Source organism: Littorina saxatilis, linkage group LG12 (assembly GCF_037325665.1).
Source record: "Littorina saxatilis isolate snail1 linkage group LG12, US_GU_Lsax_2.0, whole genome shotgun sequence".
NCBI lineage: Eukaryota > Metazoa > Mollusca > Gastropoda > Littorinimorpha > Littorinidae > Littorina > Littorina saxatilis.
Window position 1 is genome coordinate 4,290,810 of NC_090256.1, and position 17,555 is coordinate 4,308,364.

Consider the following 17,555-nt stretch of genomic DNA (forward strand, 5'->3'; position numbering starts at 1 on the left):
ATATTACTTAATATATATAAAGATATATATATAGAACATAGCCTTACTTTTAGCGCGTCTTTCTCCACTGACAATGTTCTCGAAGAGCTTGAACACCTTCTCCCGGAACTTGGTAGAACTGACACAACCCTTGATGCAGAGCTCCCGAAGTTCCTCTGACTCCAGAGATGACAAAGAAGACGAACTCTTCAGCTTGACAAAGCAGAACCCGGGTGGTGCTCCTGTGTATACCACTTGCAGCCAATCAGCAGGCAGATCAGGGTGAAACATGCAGTCCACTTCGTCAGCCCGCGTTACCTAAGCCGCACGGAGAAAAATGCTCATTTACAAAGACCAGCCGATTGGAAGGGGAATTTATTTCAAAAGTACTGGCCAATGTATGCCAGGAACAGAGAAGTGCATTTTGTTGGACAAAACAAGGACAGAAGTGGCCTGTACTTATAACACCCCCGGTATAGGGGTGTGTATAGGTTTCGGTCGATGTGTTTGTTTGTTTGTTTGTTTGTTTGTTTGTTTGTGTGTTTGTGTTCGCATATAGATCTCAAGAATGAACGGACCGATCGTCACCAAACTTGGTGAACAGGTTCTATACATTCCTGAGACGGTCCTTACAAAAATTGGGACCAGTCAAACACACGGTTAGGGAGTTATTGGTGGATTAAAATTATACAAGGACTTATAGAGGGACATCTTAATGGTCAAAGGGAAATAACCATTCTCACTCAGTCACTGCCACCAACTGAGAAGGTTATTTCCCTTTGACGGGGGTGTTTTTCCTACCTCGGAGGAATTTCTTGTTCTTAATAACTCTGACTAACAGACTCAGTTCGAACTATATTGAATTGCATATCAGCTATGAAGCTCAAACACTGATTTAAATTTTTCAACAAAAAGATTAGATTCAAAACTGATTACATTACGCTCATTTTATGTTTACTCTAAAATGTGGTCAAAATTAAAGAAAATCGATTACTTTAAACTAGCTCCTAATTGCGCATGTTTACTGAAACCAGCTCACATCGTCCCGAGACTACTAAGACAGAGAGAGACAGATATCATAGAAGGACAAATATAGACAGAGAGGCAGAGAGACAGAGAGCACGAATGCTACCTTCGTTCCGTCGTAGCTGGAACCCGAGTTGAAGCACTGCCACCGCCACTTCGTCGACTCTGTGAGATCTGAGACGATGCGCTCACGGAAAGGGCGGAAAGCAAGCGCAACACCTTTCTTTTCATCTTCCTTCAGTCTGACCTCAGCCTTGAAGAAACTGCTAGCTTCGAAGTTTGGTTTAGGCAACGCTTCAAGGCCAAGCTTACTCATGACACAATCTGCCTCTTCCTCCAGGGATGCAGTGTCGATGACAGTGCAGTACCCACGACCATTCTGGGGAAACTCTGGATCCCCACGGCCGTTTTCTTGCAGGCGAGTACCTGGAGCAAAAGTTCCCAAAGGCCGAGTTGTTTCGGTCACAGCTTCAGCGCCGGGTGTGAAGCAGCCTGGCTCCGTCTTTACCTTCGGCCTAGCGCCAGAATGTCCGGCTGAATCAACTTGCTGCAGTGGACCAGCAGCGTATCCTTTGCACTTGTGTCGTGAAATCTGCTTGAAAGTTCGTCCGCAAGTATGACATACTTGATCCAAGTGTGAATCTTCGTGAGCAGCGGGTGACGAGTGTGACGAAGCTTCTTGTTTTTTGCATTTGTGACGCCATAGTTGTTTGAACGTTCTGCCGCAATAGGGACATTCTTCTTCTCCTTCTTCTGGAGCTTTACAGCCTGTCTTCGAGAAGCCAAAGTCCGAGTTTATGGTATCTGACAACTGCGTTGCTCCCTGTTCTTTACACTTGTGGCGTGATAGCTGTTTGAATTGTTTGCCACACGTTGGGCATATCTGGCCTTCACTGTCTTTGTCTGACAACTGCGTTGCTCCCTGTTCTTTACACTTGTGGCGTGACAGTTGTTTGAATTGTTTGCCACACGTTGGGCACGTTTCTTCTTTTCCAGACATGTGGAAGGCACAATAAATACTGACTTCAAAATACTAAAAGACTGCTTTGCTAAATGCAGACGCCGCGGTTTAGGGACACGTTCGAGAAGTGCATGGTCCGATCAATTTCTGCAAAACGAAAATCAAACGTTGCCTAAAGTAGACCTTACGCGAACAGAAACCTAGACGCAAGGGCAATCAGACGAACACACAGATAGAGAGAGACAGACTGACCGAGTGACAAACATACACACACACACACACACACATGCACACACACACACACACACACACACACACACACACACACACACACACACACACACACACACACACTATCAATTAATGCATGCACATTCGCACGCACATGCAGACTACGACATACCACACTAAGTTCACAGGACAAACCAAAACGTTTACAAAATAGCTGACGTAGCTAGATTAAAATGAAACACGGGCACGGGTAGTAGGCCCCTACCATCAGCAATAATTGTCAGAAACACGAATCTGTTTGTGTGTGTGTTTGCCTTCTAGTGGGAGGCCAGTGGATTCAGTGTGGGTAGGTGGACAAAAAATGACGCTTGAAACTGAACATACCCTTGCCTCTTAATTGCTGCAGCCTTAAATCTTTCAAAAGAAACCGTAACTTGAAGAAAAACAAGTCGCGTAAGGCGAAAATACAACATTTAGTCAAGTAGCTGTTGAACTCACAGAATTAAACTGAACGCAATGCAACGCAGCAAGACCGTATACTCGTAGCATCGTCAGTCCACCGCTCATGGTAAAGGCAGTGAAATTGACAAGAAGAGCGGGGTAGTAGTTACGCTGAAAAGGATAGCACGCTTTTCTGTACCTGTCTTCGTTTTAACTTTCTGAGCGTGTTTTCAATCCAAACATATCATATCTATATGTTTTTGGAATCAGGAACCGACAAGGAATAAGATGAAAGTGTTTTTAAATTGATTTCGAAAATTTAATTTTGATCATAATTTTTATATTTTTAATTTTCAGAGCTTGTTTTTAATCCAAATATAACATATTTATATGTTTTTGGAATCAGAAAATGATGGAGAATAAGATGAACGTAAATTTGGATCGTTTTATATATATATTTTTTTTTTACAATTTTCAGATTTTTAATGACCAAAGTCATTAATTAATTTTTAAGCCACCAAGCTGAAATGCAATACCGAAGTCCGGGCTTCGTCGGAGATTACTTGACCAAACTTTCAACCAATTTGGTTGAAAAATGAGAGCGTGACAGTGCCGCCTCAACTTTCACAAAAAGCCGGATATGACGTCATCAAAGACATTTATCAAAAAAATGAAAAAAACGTCTGAGGATATCATACCCAGGAACTCTCATGTCAAATTTCATAAAGATCGGTCCAGTAGCCTTAGTCTGAATCGCTCTACACACACACACAGACAGACAGACAGACAGACACACACACATACACCACGACCCTCGTCTCGATTCCCCCCTCTATGTTAAAACATTTAGTTTTGACTAAATGTAAAAACACCCAACCAACCGACCATATTTTGCTCATTTATGGATTCTTCTTCTTGTCGTTCACTGTCAGATCGTCACTAGTCCGGACTGCAGGGCGAAACTGTGACGCGCTGTCATTTATGGATTGATCCACCAGGTTGCGCTAAACGCTCCCCCGGAACATGAGCACAATCTTAGACGAGCAAATAATTTATGGATTCTTCTTCTTGTCGTTCACTGTTAGATCGTCAGTCCGGACAGCAGGGCGAAACGCGCTGTCATTTATGGATTGATCCACACCGCTCCCCCGGAACATGAGTACAATCTTGGACACGAGCAAATTATGTGTAGCTATGTGGCCGCCTCGTTTAGCCCATAATGAAGTCCTACAAGTGTAGCACTAACTAATCTGTTGATAGAATCGGCCTGAGACAGTGCAAACTGACTTGAATGACGGCAAATACTACGGAAGCGGCAATTCCGGCAATGACAAGAGCCTCAAGTGCAAAAGGAAATGTGTCTACTTACGGTTGAGCACGCCGCAAGCACTCAGAAGCGTAACAGTAGAACACGAACGTTAGGCTACCGTTACAAGCTTTTCTGTTTCAGCTGCCGTACCGATTGTATGTTCTGCGGTAGTTGGTCGGCAACCACTGGATACGCTTGCATCCGCAATTATGTGTGTCCACTTGTTCTTCGGGAACTGATATACATTTGCCGCTGTGGGTGTGTCATTTCGTTGAATGCGACCCATTCAAGAAGAAACGTTGGCTGACATACATAGCCTACACTGCATCATGAGTGGAAACTCCCGCTAAACGCGCGCCGTCTTCCTACTTTCTGTTTTGCCGAGGTTGTACCATTAATCTCGCGGTTCAATGAAAGGAATGCGCTGACTCACAGGCACACAGGCACTTTATTTTATACAATATTTGCATTTTTGAGAGAAAAAAAAGACATTTCACACAGACTGAGACCGACATTGTTCTACGAATTCGCGTTAGCCGCCGAGTGGAACAGCTACATTGACTGTTGAGAGCATGCTGTGTAAAATGTCAAATATGTTCAAAACTGCAAACAATTTTCATCATATATCGATGCATTTAAGTTACAATTCCCTCTGCTTGGGACGGCTTTGAATCTTTTGGGTTATCAAGCACAATACTCATAAATGCAATTTTCTTATAACTACTTTAACAGAGTAACTGCAAGAGGCTTTCGAACCTGCTCAGAGAACTATATGATGAGATACTGTAACTTTTCTTTCTTTATTTGGTGTTTAACGTCGTTTTCAACCACGAAGGTTATATCGCGACGAATACTGTAACTGCACGCTTCTCTACTGACAATGTGACAATTATTTGCTTTATTGATGACGGCATTTCGATATTCATTTCCGTTGCTCGTGTGGTGTTTTTCCCCCGGGTTGATGTTTACGTGAGTGACCTGTCACCGGATTGGTAGGTTTGATGGGCCGGGTGGGGTTTAACGGGAGGTTGGGGCAGGGAACGCTAAACTGATGATGTAGAAAAAAAGGGGCGATGCAATATAGAACATTCTGTTCAGGCATATTGTTCTAAGTGCCGGAAGCAGCTGGCAGCACAGGGGATCGAATCTCTCCAATGACACTGAACTGAAAACAGGGGGAAGTTTGTGTTTGTTCTCATGACTTGGGGTAGCTTTGCACAGCGAACTGTTTTGTGTGTGAAGCAAAATGCAAGCAAACGCGAGTATTTACTTCTGTCCTGCATTAATACTATCTCGTGACAATTGTTTTAACACACATTTTAAAAGATAGCACATACTGAATGAGATGATACTCACGATCAAAACTGAGGGACCTCACATTCGGAGCTACACAGTGTAGTCAGTTTGGGGCGTATAATGATCACAAGAAATATTTCAAAACATGTGTATTCACTTCCGTCCTTCCTGTATTAATGATGTCCTGTGACTATTGTTTAATCATACACATTTTAAAATTAACCATAATTATACTGAATTGGATACACGCGACCAAAAACGACCTCACATCTCACCAAGAGCTACACAGCTCAGTTTGGGGCGTATCATGATGTCACAAAACACAGGAAATCTGTTGAAATCTGTGTTTGACTTTCAATTCAATTAAAAACGCTGAATTTGGGTAACCTTTTCAGACTTTTAACATACATACCATGGGAGATAACCGTGTCATTTCAGAGCCATAGGTTTAATAATACGGGCACTGGTGATGTCCCTTCCCAAACCTGAATGTGCGTACTTGTAAATGTTTCCCTTTCCAGATATGATGTGTGTGTGTGTGTGTGTGTGTGTGTGTGTGTGTGTGTGTGTGTGTGTGTGTGTGTGTGTGTGTGTGTGTGTGTGTGTGTGTGTGTGTGAGAGAGAGAGAGACAATCTTCTTCAACAGCATTACCGGGTACACGTTACAAAGTATCCCACTACCCCGCTTAGTCTTTCCTTCTTTAAACTTCACTACCCGTCATACAAAAGTAAGCTGATACATTTAGCTGTAGATCTTTGTGATGCGGCCAGTTATGTTAAAACCAAGTATATTGCCAGGACGGTAATTCATTCCACTACCGTATGAAATAAAGAGTTGCATTTTTCATGATCATGAATTTGTGTTGATGCAGTGGACTGGAGACCAAGGACGCCCCCCGAAATCAAATTCGCAAAACTGAGCAAACTTTCAGACACTTAAAAGCACAAAAAATCAAAGTAAGCAAGAGTGACCCCGTTTTAATCTCAAATGGAAGAACAACTTATTTTCGACCCATACACTTTGATTTGGTTCAGCTGTTGTGCCTAGCAGTGTTGTTTTGCCATTTTGAAGAAGACTGGTGTCAGCCTCGTCAGAAGCCGTAAAAGGCTTGTTTTGGCGTCATTGTTTGTGGGCTATGTGGGTAAAACACCCGTAGTTTTGTAATGGCTTGTTGTATTGCTTTTAAATTTAACATGAGTATTGTTAACACAATTGCCAAAGAGTTTGTAAAATGTCATGGCGTTTTGATGAGTTTGTTGGACGTACTGGGACTGTGCAGAACAGGTTTTTTTTTTAAAACTGTAATAACTCTTTTCAATATGGCTGCAAAAATTCAGCATTTTGCAAAGTTCAACACAAATGAATATTGCAATTGGGGATCAATTTTGGTACAGAAGCAACAACGCGCGTGGGTGCTATGGAAATGTGAACGCAAAAGAACAATACGAAAAACAGGTCTTCAGTTATCAAAACCCAGTCCGGCGCAGCAGACTGAACTGGCACGTCACTCACAGCGATAGTAACTTAAGCGTTTTGTTGTTGTCTTTTTTCCACCCAACTACTGTTACCTGTAATTTGAAGCAGGTCAACCAGAATGATGTATATATCGTTTCTGAAGATCATTGTACACTGACAGAGTGAGTTTTTTCAGATCAAAATTTGAAAACATTCAAGAAAATAATAGGGTTTTTTTTAAATTTTGACTCGAGCTTCACCCTTCCGTGACGATGAAATTTGATAAGAAGTTCACGATTTTCTTCTAGCGTGTGAAGTCTCACACTTCTATATATAGCTTCATACGCATCCGAGAAAAAGTCAACGTTAATTGTTCTTTTCTTCTGTGAACTCTGCTAAACCCTCAAACTCTCTGATTAATCGGGCGTATCATAAAATGGCAGCCAAAAACACGATGGAAGCATTCTTACCTTATATTAGTTGATTTGGACCATTGTCGAAAATGTCTTTGTGAGATGCATTAATTCAATGCTTCAAGGGCGTTATGCTGACATATTATACAAAATATACGGCCGGGCATTCTCTTTTAATTTTAAACATCAGTCATGCTATTGTGTGACATATTTCAGAGAGCTTGAAAAGTGCAGGTAAGTTTTATTTTGCAGACGAAATGAAAGAAATGCAAGATTGACTCGAGGAAATCAAAATAACTAGTAATACTAGGAGGAGAAGCATGACGTCATAGACACGAGCAGACTATACCGGACAAGGTTTTGCTTTGCTCGACCGTCACGTCTCGTTGCTGCTGGAGAACTAGATGTTCGTGGGGCAGCCAGGTATGTACCGACATTTTCACAATCGTCTGAAGAGTTTTTGTTTAATTAACACTTTGTACCCCACCTATGTTGACCAAGTGTTGTTTTTTTGCTGAGACTAGCTGTGCGGATATATCCGTACCTGGTCAAATAGAGCCATATGAGTGGGTACGGATATATCCGTACCTGGGAGACAATGAGTTAACAATTTGGGCGACTTTTAAAAGTTATATCAAAGGCACCAACCGTCTCTGGTAAATGTACCATCAGTGATAACCTTAGGCTTCCCATGCACGTGTGTTGCACCTGCAAATAAAAACAACCCCCACCCAATGTAATGCATCGCGCATGATGCATTGGTGATCAATACCGGCATAGATTCAATTATTTACAATGAACAACGGGAAGTAACCGTGTCAGAAGAGAAGAGTATTTAAAACAGCTTAAGTGATCTCCCTTTCCCATGTTTGTGTATTTTGCTTACCCAGTTGTCGATGGTGACCAAGACAGCGGAAGACACTCTCACACAGTGATCAGCTCAGTCTTCTAAGCGAGTAGATTTTACTTGCATGTTGTTTGAGCTGTTTTGGGCTTTCTTTACATGTGCTGAAGGCGTGTTTCTGCGGACGAGAGTGACGTGTGTGAGCTATAGTGACTGAGTAGGAGTAAGAGCACACAAAGAGGACATATTTATAAGCCCCCCTCCCCCCTCCCCTCCCCCTCCCCAAGGAAAGTGAGTCTTCTCCGACATCTAGGGGACACAGTTTGGGCGATTTCCAGCCAATAAAAAAACAATCAAATCAAATTTGTAAATATAAGAAAAAGAAGATAGAAAAGAAAGAAGAAAAAAAAAAGCCAATAAAAAACACATGCCTGTGTAAAATGTAAAACAAAATTCCATTAAAATAATATTTAAAAAAGACACTTATACCTACTGAACATTATTGTTTGGCCTTGTAATCGGTGTGTCTGTGTGTGTGTGTGTGTGTGTGTGTGTGTGTGTGAAGGGGTGAGGTTGCGGCTGAAGTATGACACACACACACACACACACACACACACACACACACACACACACACACACACACACAGGTGACAAAACTACAGACAACAGAACAAGAATTTTATGATTGCATAGCTGTCTCTAAATGATATACATGCAGTTACAGAAATGTACCAGCTCACATTACTTCTTCAAGATATCAGTATTTCCCTATTTCATCTCAATGTTGGTAAGATTGTCAAAGTGTATGACATATAGTCCGAGAGATTTTGCAACATTTATTACACAGGATATCATAATTTTAAACTGTCCAACAACTTTAAATGTAAATGACCTCATGTGATTGCAGCAGTTATTTACAGCAGCTCAACTTGACATGTTTTCCAAATTTGCACTCTCACAAACAGACTTGAGGCTGTTAACCTATTATACCAGTTTGATGAATACATTAATTTTGTTAAGTAATAAAACATCTACATTTTGATAAGTAATAACACATCTACATTTTGTTAAGTAATAAAACATCTACATTTTGATAAGTAATAAAACATCTACATTTTGATAAGTAATAAAACATCTACATTTTGATAAGTAATAAAACATCTACATTTTGATAAGTAATAAAACATCTACATTTTGATAAGTAATAAAACATCTACATTTTGATAAGTAATAAAACATCTACATTTTGATAAGTAATAACACATCTACATTTTGTTAAGTAATAAAACATCTACATTTTGTTAAGTAATAAAACATCTACATTTTGTTAAGTAATAAAACATCTACATTTTGTCCATTTTGCATGACATTGCAAGATACTGTGCAGTCATGTGCCTGCGTATATATTACCATAATTTTGAGGCCCTCTGAGGCGGAGCTCTTTCTCTCCCTCCCTATTCCTCATGCATCTATCTATATCCCCTCCTACAGTTTCACACTTCAAGCCTATCCCCAAATATTCTCAATTTGATTACTAATATAAAAATATATCAACAGTTTTATACGACACCTACCACACCACAAACAATTGATGCAATGAAGTGAACAGTCACTTCAATCAATGCAAAACCCTGATAAGTACAAATTTCATATACTGAAGATACATATTTATTTTTGTAATTGTGCAAAAATTACAGGAAAAAACCATTATGTCCGCAAACTATATCATCATATAAAGCGCGCGCACACACACACGCACATCCACCATCACATTTGCTTTTAAATTAAAAACTATTACATGATAAATTAGGCATAAGAGTGCATGTGAAAAACAGGCCAGCTGTCAATTGGGTAAATTTTAACAATTGCCTTAGGCCATGATTATAATAATGATACTTAATACATAATTGTTATATGTATGTATGTATGTTGTTACAATGTATTTGTATTTAATGTTCAAATTGTATGTTTTTATTCATAGTTAATATGTAAAGCGCGGAGAGCACAGATTACTGTGGTTCACGCTATATAAGCTGTCATTCTTATTATTTTCATTATTAATAGATATATATATAAGTGTATTAGAACAGGAGATCTCAATGATATTACAGGAAATTACTTTTTTCTTGCTGCAACCTCGCGACAACCCACTCGCCGCGACAAGCCACTCGCTGCAACCTCGCGACAACCCACTCGCTGCAACCTCGCGACAACCCACTTGCTGCAACCTCGCAACAACTCACTCGCTGCAAACTCGCGACAACTCACTCGCTTCAAACTCGCGACAACCCACTCGCTGCAAACTGGCGACAACCCACTCGCTGCAAACTCGCGACAACCCACTCGCTGCAAACTCGCGACAACCCACTCGCTGCAAACTCGCGACAACCCACTCGCTGCAAACTCGCGACAACCCATTTGCTGCAAACTCGCGACAACCCACTCGCTGCAACCTCGCGACAACCCACTCGCTGCAACCTTGCGACAACCTACTCGCTGCAACCTCGCCACAACCCACTCGCTGCAAATTCGCGACAACTCACACGCTTCAAACTCGCGACAACCCACTCGCTGCAAACTCGCGACAACTCACTCGCTTCAAACTCACAACAACCCACTCGCTGCAAACTCGCGACAACTCACTCGCTTCAACCTCGCGACAACCCACTCGCTGCAAACTCGCGACAACTCACTCGCTGCAAACTCGCGACAACCCACTCGCTGCAACCTCGTGACAACCCACTCGCTGCAACCTCGCCACAACCCACTCGCTGCAACCTCGCCACAAGCCACTCACTGCAACCTCGCGACAACCCACTCGCTGCAAACTCGCGACAACCCACTCGCTGCAACCTCGCGACAACCCACTCGCTGCAAACTTGCGACAACCCACTCGCTGCAAACTGGCGCATGGCGACAACCCACTTGCTGCAACCTCGCGACAACCCACTCGCTGCAAACACGCGACAACCCACTCGCTGCAAACTCGCGACAACCCACTCGCTGCAACCTTGCCGTAGACTAATTGTGGCGAGGTTGCAGTGAGTTAGCGGCAATAGGTCACTACAAGGCCTTTTTTTCTGTAAGGGATATATAGCATAACACAAACTAATAAAATACAAAACAGCACATCATATTGTAGCGTTACATAACACTACATATAATACATCAGTGATCCTGCTAGGTTTAAGATAAACATGTTATGCAAAACACAGGTCACAAGAACAATTTAGGCGTAATAACATATAGTGATAACTGTTAATGTTGATAAGGCAAAATATGTTGAATGCGGTCAAATTAAACCAGGACCCCTGAACACTTGACAATATATCTACACAAACAAATGTAAAATACCGGTTTATCCTACATACGTGAGAGAGACACCCGTGAGATAATAATCGTTCAAATCACATGTGTGTATATCATGTAGATGAGGTCATGTTAAGCATTAAGTCTGGCAGGGACCTGTTTTTCCACTGCGTGTGGTGCCAAAGTCACAGAGACAAACGTCATTATAGAAACACAAATTGCGCTCGCTAATTACCCTCGATGAATCTTTAGAACTAACACGTCACGCCACACTTTCAGAGTGACGTTTCCATGCTTTGACGTAATAGATTGCACGAGGCTTTAGAAGAGATCGAGGTTCCAAAACAAGCGTCTTCAATTTAGCTGCCTCGAATGCAGGACATTTTCAGTAAAATACACGTAAGTACAGTATGTAGGATAAACAGAATACTACATGGCTTGCTGTGTCGTACCAGATTTACACTCGTTGCTTTTTCAAATAGTGAACAGCTCGCTTTCGCTCGCAGTTCAATATTTAAAAAAAACAACTGGTGTAAATCTGGTACGACACAGCAAGCCATGTAGTAGTCTCTATTTGCATAATTTGCACTTTTAAGTACATGTACTGCATGCTTATTCAGATCAGAATGTATTATTAAATAAATACACATGTATGCATTTCTGTTATAAAAAATATGAGAGACCTTTAAAGGTGGTCGTCTACATTTTAGCTTTTTTTCAATAATCTTATGGTTAGATTTCGCTAAAAGGTTAATATGTCAGATGATGAATGAACCATGGGGAAAAAAGTTATAGAAAAAAAAATATATGTAAAAATTTTTTTATTTTTGGGTAGCATGACTCACGCTTCCAATATTTTGCTTTGCCTAAAAATACTGACCAATCAAATTCATGTCACTATGCTTATAGCCACGCTCAAACAAGTGCAGCAACTGTTTGACACTGGAGCGCTGTCCACGCTTTTTTTTAAACGCACAAAATGCAAAGGATTTGAGAGGAGTTTTGCGCTTGGCATTTTCCAAATAAGGATATCCTACTATGAGTACTACGCTGGAATACTATAATGAATTTTCAAACGGCTACACTGGCTTCGTCTTTCCTGATCGAAAGGGGGTGTATTGTTGATATTTGTAGATAATAGACTCTGCATTTTAATGGTCAAATGGCGATTTCGGTATAAAAATGTAGACAAGGACCTTTAAGCTGTAAAGCATATAATTATCATAAAGTAATGTATTAATATATATATATGTCAGTTGTTTTACTCATAAAAAATGCAGTAAGTGTAAAATTGAGCCAATATAATACACAACATCAAAAAAGGGCAAAGACAACAACTAAAATGCACATATATATATATATAGTAGTTGTACCCAGGGTTAGAGAAAAAACATGTAAAAATACAAATAAAACAGGTGTACACGTTCTACTTGGATAAATAAAAAGCTGAGAAATAATGCAGTTGTTCCTGAAATTTATGGGGATGCCCTCACGATGTTGCATTCTCTGTTTTGATCTGACATACTGTTCTGACCCCTGATAGTTTGGATGTAAGAGGTTAATACCAATATCATTTTTGTGTTTGTTTTTGTAGCCAGGACATTTGGACCAATACCAAACATATTTTTAATCAAGGTTCAACTGACCTATTACAATCCGAGTCCACTAACAATACTGCTCTCAACCCAGATAAAAATCATTCCTCCTTTACAAGTGGCTTCAGATGATTGGGTTTCTGATGTCATTCCCAAGCAAACATATACTAATTTTATACTTACAGACAGAAACATGACAGGAGCAAACATACTGACAGACAGACAGACAGACAGACAGACAGACAGACAGACAGACAGACAGACAGACAGACAGACAGACAAGTGACACAACAATCAGCTCAACAACATCTTGATGCTGTGTGGCAGCATGGTTTTGGCACCTGGGCGAGGCCTCATGGTCACACGGAACTCGAGACCTTGACCCTGTCGACCTTCAAGCAAATGCCGCTCATGCTGCCAGCTGAAGAGCGCAGCGTCTGTGGTGATCAGGAAAGGGTTGATCTCTATCACCCACACCTTGTCATCTGCAGGCACAACAAAAATGCAATAAGAAATTGTGTACAGTGCAACCCCTCTTTTAAAACTTGAAAAAGATATTGGGAATAAGGGCTTCAAAGACAGGGAGTCTTAAAGATGGAGCTACATCAACAGAGTGTGCGAGTGTGAATTTGTTTGTTGTTAATGTCATGCTGCTTTTTATTTTGTTGCTTTTATTTATTTGTGTATTTCAGGTTGCTTGTTGTTCTCTTCCTACTTCTTTTGCCCGTTTACCAAATGTAATCCTCTTATCGTTACCCGACAAAAGTTATATTCGTCTGTCAAATCAAATATTATATTGATTTATAAGAGCACCCTCATAAGCGTAGCTTGCTGTGCTCCATTTGTTGAATTGATTGCATGCAGCAGACGGGCGCTGTGGCAGGGTGGTAAGACGTCGGCCTCTTAATCGGAAGGTCGAGGGTTCGAATCCCGGCCGCGACCGCCTGGTGGGTTAAGTGTGGAGATTTTTCCGATCTACCAGGTCAACTTATGTGCAGACATGCTAGTGGCTTATCCCCCTTCGTGTGTACACGCAAGCACAAGACCAAGTGCGCATGGAAAAGATCCTGTAATCCATGTCAGAGTTCGATGGGTTATAGAAACACAAAAATACCCTAAATGGCGGGGTAAAAACGGTCATACACGTAAAATTCCACTCGTGCAAAAACACGAGTGTGCGTGGGAGTTTCAGCTCACGAACGCAGAAGAAACAAGTCGCGTAAGGCAAAAATACAACATTTACTGATTTAGTCAAGCTGTCGAACTCACAGAATGAAACTGAACGCACTGCAATTTTTCAGCAAGACCGTATACTTGTAGCATTGTAAGTCCACCGCTTGTGGCAAAGGCAGTGAAATTGACAAGAAGAGCGGAGTAGTAGTTGCGCTGAGAAGGATAGCACGCTTTTCTGTACCTCTCTTCGTTTTAACTTTCTGAGCGTGTTTATAATCCAAACATATCATATCTATATGTTTTTGGAATCAGGAACCGACAAGGAATAAGATGAAAGTGTTTTTAAATTGATTTCGAAAATTTAATTTTGATCATAATTTTTATATTTTTAATTTTCAGAGCTTGTTGTTAATCAAAATATAACATATTTATATGTTTTTGGAATCAGGAAATGATGAAGAATAAGATGAACGTAAATTTGGATCGTTTTATAATTTATTGTTTTTTAACAATTTTCAGATTTTTAATGACCAAAGTCATTAATTAATTTTTAATCCACCAAGCTGAAATGCAATACCGAAGTCCGGCCTTCGTCGAAGATTGCTTGGCCAAAATTTCAATCAATTTGATTGAAAAATGAGGGTGTGACAGTGCCGCCTCAACTTTTACAAAAAGCCGGATATGACGTCATGAAAGACATTTATCGAAAAAATGAAAAAAACGTCTGAAGATATCATTCCCAGGAACTCTCATGTAAAATTTCATAAAGATCGGTCCAGTAGTTTAGTCTGAATCGCTCTACACACACACACACACGCACAGACAGACACACACACACACACACACACACACACACACACACACACACACACACACATACACCACGACCCTCGTCTCGATTCCCCCTCTATGTTAAAACATTTAGTCAAAACTTGACTAAATGTAAAAAACAAAGAAGAAGATTGCATGCGGCATTGTTTTTTTTGTAATTACCAGAATAAAACAGTTTAAACCGAATTAACAGAGTGAAAGGAATCAGAATGTGTCTTTAATATCAATGACTTACCTTTGCTTCCAATGGCAAAGTCAATGATGAAGTTCTCCTCAAACTTGCTGGCTTGTAGCTTTGGCCTGATGCTGTTTTTGTAGAATGCTTCAATCCTGTCAGACAGAGCATCTTTCAGCTTGCAGAGTCTTTCAGAGTAAATGAGGTAGTTGTACTGTGACAAGGCCACTAGATTTCCATGGAAGACAAACCCACGGAACTCCATGTCGACATCAATGTCGACAAAGGTGCGCACAACAAAGTTCTCGCAGAACTTGTCCTTGAACTGCAGAGCTAGCAAAATGTCCTGGAAAATTCTTTCACTTCGCATAGTCATGTCCATTACCTCGCTCGCCTGCCGCACTCTCATGCCATAAAATGCTGCTTTCAGCAGGCATGTGATTTGGGTATTTTCGCTGCTTCTTGTGTCTTCAGGTTCCTGTGTCAGGAAATCTTGGTACAGGTCCTTGAAACGACTCTGTGCCATCGGTGCGTCTTTGGCACTTCGGCTGGATGTTTTCACAAACACAAAATCCGAGTCTTTTTTAAAGAATTTATCCATGACTTTTTGAAGGCGTTGCTCTATCTTCTGTACCAGCTCACTTTCTGCATGGCTCAGCTTTTCTCGCCAGTCTAGCCGTGCTATAGACGGAGCATCAAGGTTTTTGTACAAGCGTTCGTACACTGACAAAACCATTTGAGCTTCGTTTAGATGGAGGGGACAATATTCTGTGGGGAATGTTTCTTCTTGGAGAATGTGCAGCCATTTTTCTGTGTTTACTTCCAGCACATGTTCTTGGTATTGAGTTATCTGTAATAAAAAACACACACATTGTTATAGCAGGAAATGGGAATAAATGAACTTGTTATGGGCAAATATGATAATAAATAGTTTTCTTTAGGTATAGAAATGTCATACTCTTATATCAGGCTGCTTTTTTTCTACAAAGATGAATCAGAGATTGTTCACCTACAATAATCCCTGTATTTTGTGTAAAGTATCTATCAAGCAAACAGACGTCATTTATTTGCCTAACAATTAACATCCTTCACAATTAATTTGTCACTTCCACACACACAGACATGCACACACAGACACAGACAAACACACACACAACACACACACATATATATATATTCTTGAAAAATTCCAGCAACAACAACAAAAGTATAAACCACAAAAAGATAGTGGACAATCACCTTCAGCATAAATTAGCGTCAAATTAAAGCACCAAGTTAAATCATCCGTGAAAAAGCTTTTTCAAATGAGAAATCTTACCTCTTCATCCCGCATAAACCCAGCAGTCTTTGGACTTGAAAAATCTTTCATCGGCTCATCAGACTTACTCAGTTTGACAGCTTTCAACTGGTCTGCTAGGCTAGCCATCTGAAACAGCGATTTAAAGCAGGAATTACTCAAGGCATAATTTATAACAGAAGGCTCCTTGCTACCAATAAATTGCTGTACTGTGTGTGTGTGTGTGTGTGTGTTTGTACCGTTACTGATAGTGCGTGTGTGTGTGTGTGTGTGTGTGTGTGTGTGCACTTGTGTGTGTGTGTGTGTGTGTGTGTGCATCCAGATTTCCCAGCCGCATCCACATAATTATTTACTTAATTGCCTCAAACCACACAATTTTGCATGTCACAGGAAGATTGAATTGGAGGGGAATAATAGTGTAATTAACTGCTATGACAAAAACACAGCTTCCAGGCATGCTTAGCTGATGGGGTCTATGTCGACCAAAAGAGTGGGATTCCCTGTAGGTGGAGTTCCTGTAGGGGGATTTCCTATATACAGGGAATCCCACAGGGTTTAATTAGTTCCAGTAGTGTTTCGCTGATATCGCTGAAAGTCACGTGATGCTTAGCGACATCGGTAGAATTTGATGTTTATCGATCTTTAGTGATAATTCTTAGAAATTCGAGTATGGTTTGCAAGTTTTAGTGAAAAACTCTAACCTGTGGGATTCCCTGTATACAGGAAATCCCTGTACAGGTACACCTACAGGGAATCCCACGCTTTTGGTCGACATAGACCCCATCAGCTATAAAAGCAAGCGCCCACATAAAAACCTCTGACAGCGTAACTGACTCTCACGTTCTTGAACCTTACATCTCTTTTAATTTGATGAAGGGGGAAAAGAAAGAAGACATGTTCTATCAGCTACACTGAAGAAAGGGGGAAGTATGTAGAACTTTAGCTTTCATATCAACTTTCATTTCAACTTTTCCCGTCGATCGAGTTCCGGGTTTGGCCAGAAAATTACCACACTTGACACACACACACACACACACACACACACAACAGACCAAAGGATCTTCAAAACTAGCACACATCTACGAAGAGAATCTATGCGTACCTTTGAAACAGGCGGATAGAGATATATAATTGTCGTTCTTACATTTGACACGGATGAGTGGTTTGAAGCGAGGTGTGTCAGCTCATGTTGGTGTCAATAAAAACACACCGAGTCACG

General features: G+C 40.8%; 2 protein-coding genes across 2 annotated transcripts in view; both read right to left on the bottom strand.

Moving 5' to 3' along the window:
• LOC138981098 (uncharacterized) overlaps nt 1-4,278 on the bottom strand; it is a 10,421-nt gene extending 6,143 nt beyond the window's left edge. Inside the window, exons 1-3 of the mRNA XM_070353932.1 lie at nt 4,008-4,278; nt 1,112-2,113; nt 48-297 (exon numbers count right to left, since the gene is read on the bottom strand). Coding sequence (XP_070210033.1) covers nt 48-297; nt 1,112-2,005 — 1,144 coding nt within the window. The 5' untranslated portion in view covers nt 2,006-2,113; nt 4,008-4,278. The remainder of the gene's footprint in view (nt 1-47; nt 298-1,111; nt 2,114-4,007) is intronic.
• Nucleotides 4,279-8,620: 4,342 nt separating this feature from the next.
• On the bottom strand, nt 8,621-17,548 carry LOC138981099 (uncharacterized). The gene is made up of 6 exons (XM_070353933.1): nt 17,439-17,548; nt 16,358-16,465; nt 15,100-15,889; nt 10,892-13,345; nt 10,760-10,809; nt 8,621-10,092 (listed from the first exon to the last, which is right to left on the bottom strand). Exons 2-4 carry the CDS (start codon nt 16,463-16,465, stop codon nt 13,155-13,157), a joined length of 1,089 nt encoding a protein of 362 aa, XP_070210034.1. The 5' UTR covers nt 17,439-17,548; the 3' UTR covers nt 8,621-10,092; nt 10,760-10,809; nt 10,892-13,154.
• Between the last annotated feature and the right edge of the window lie 7 nt (nt 17,549-17,555).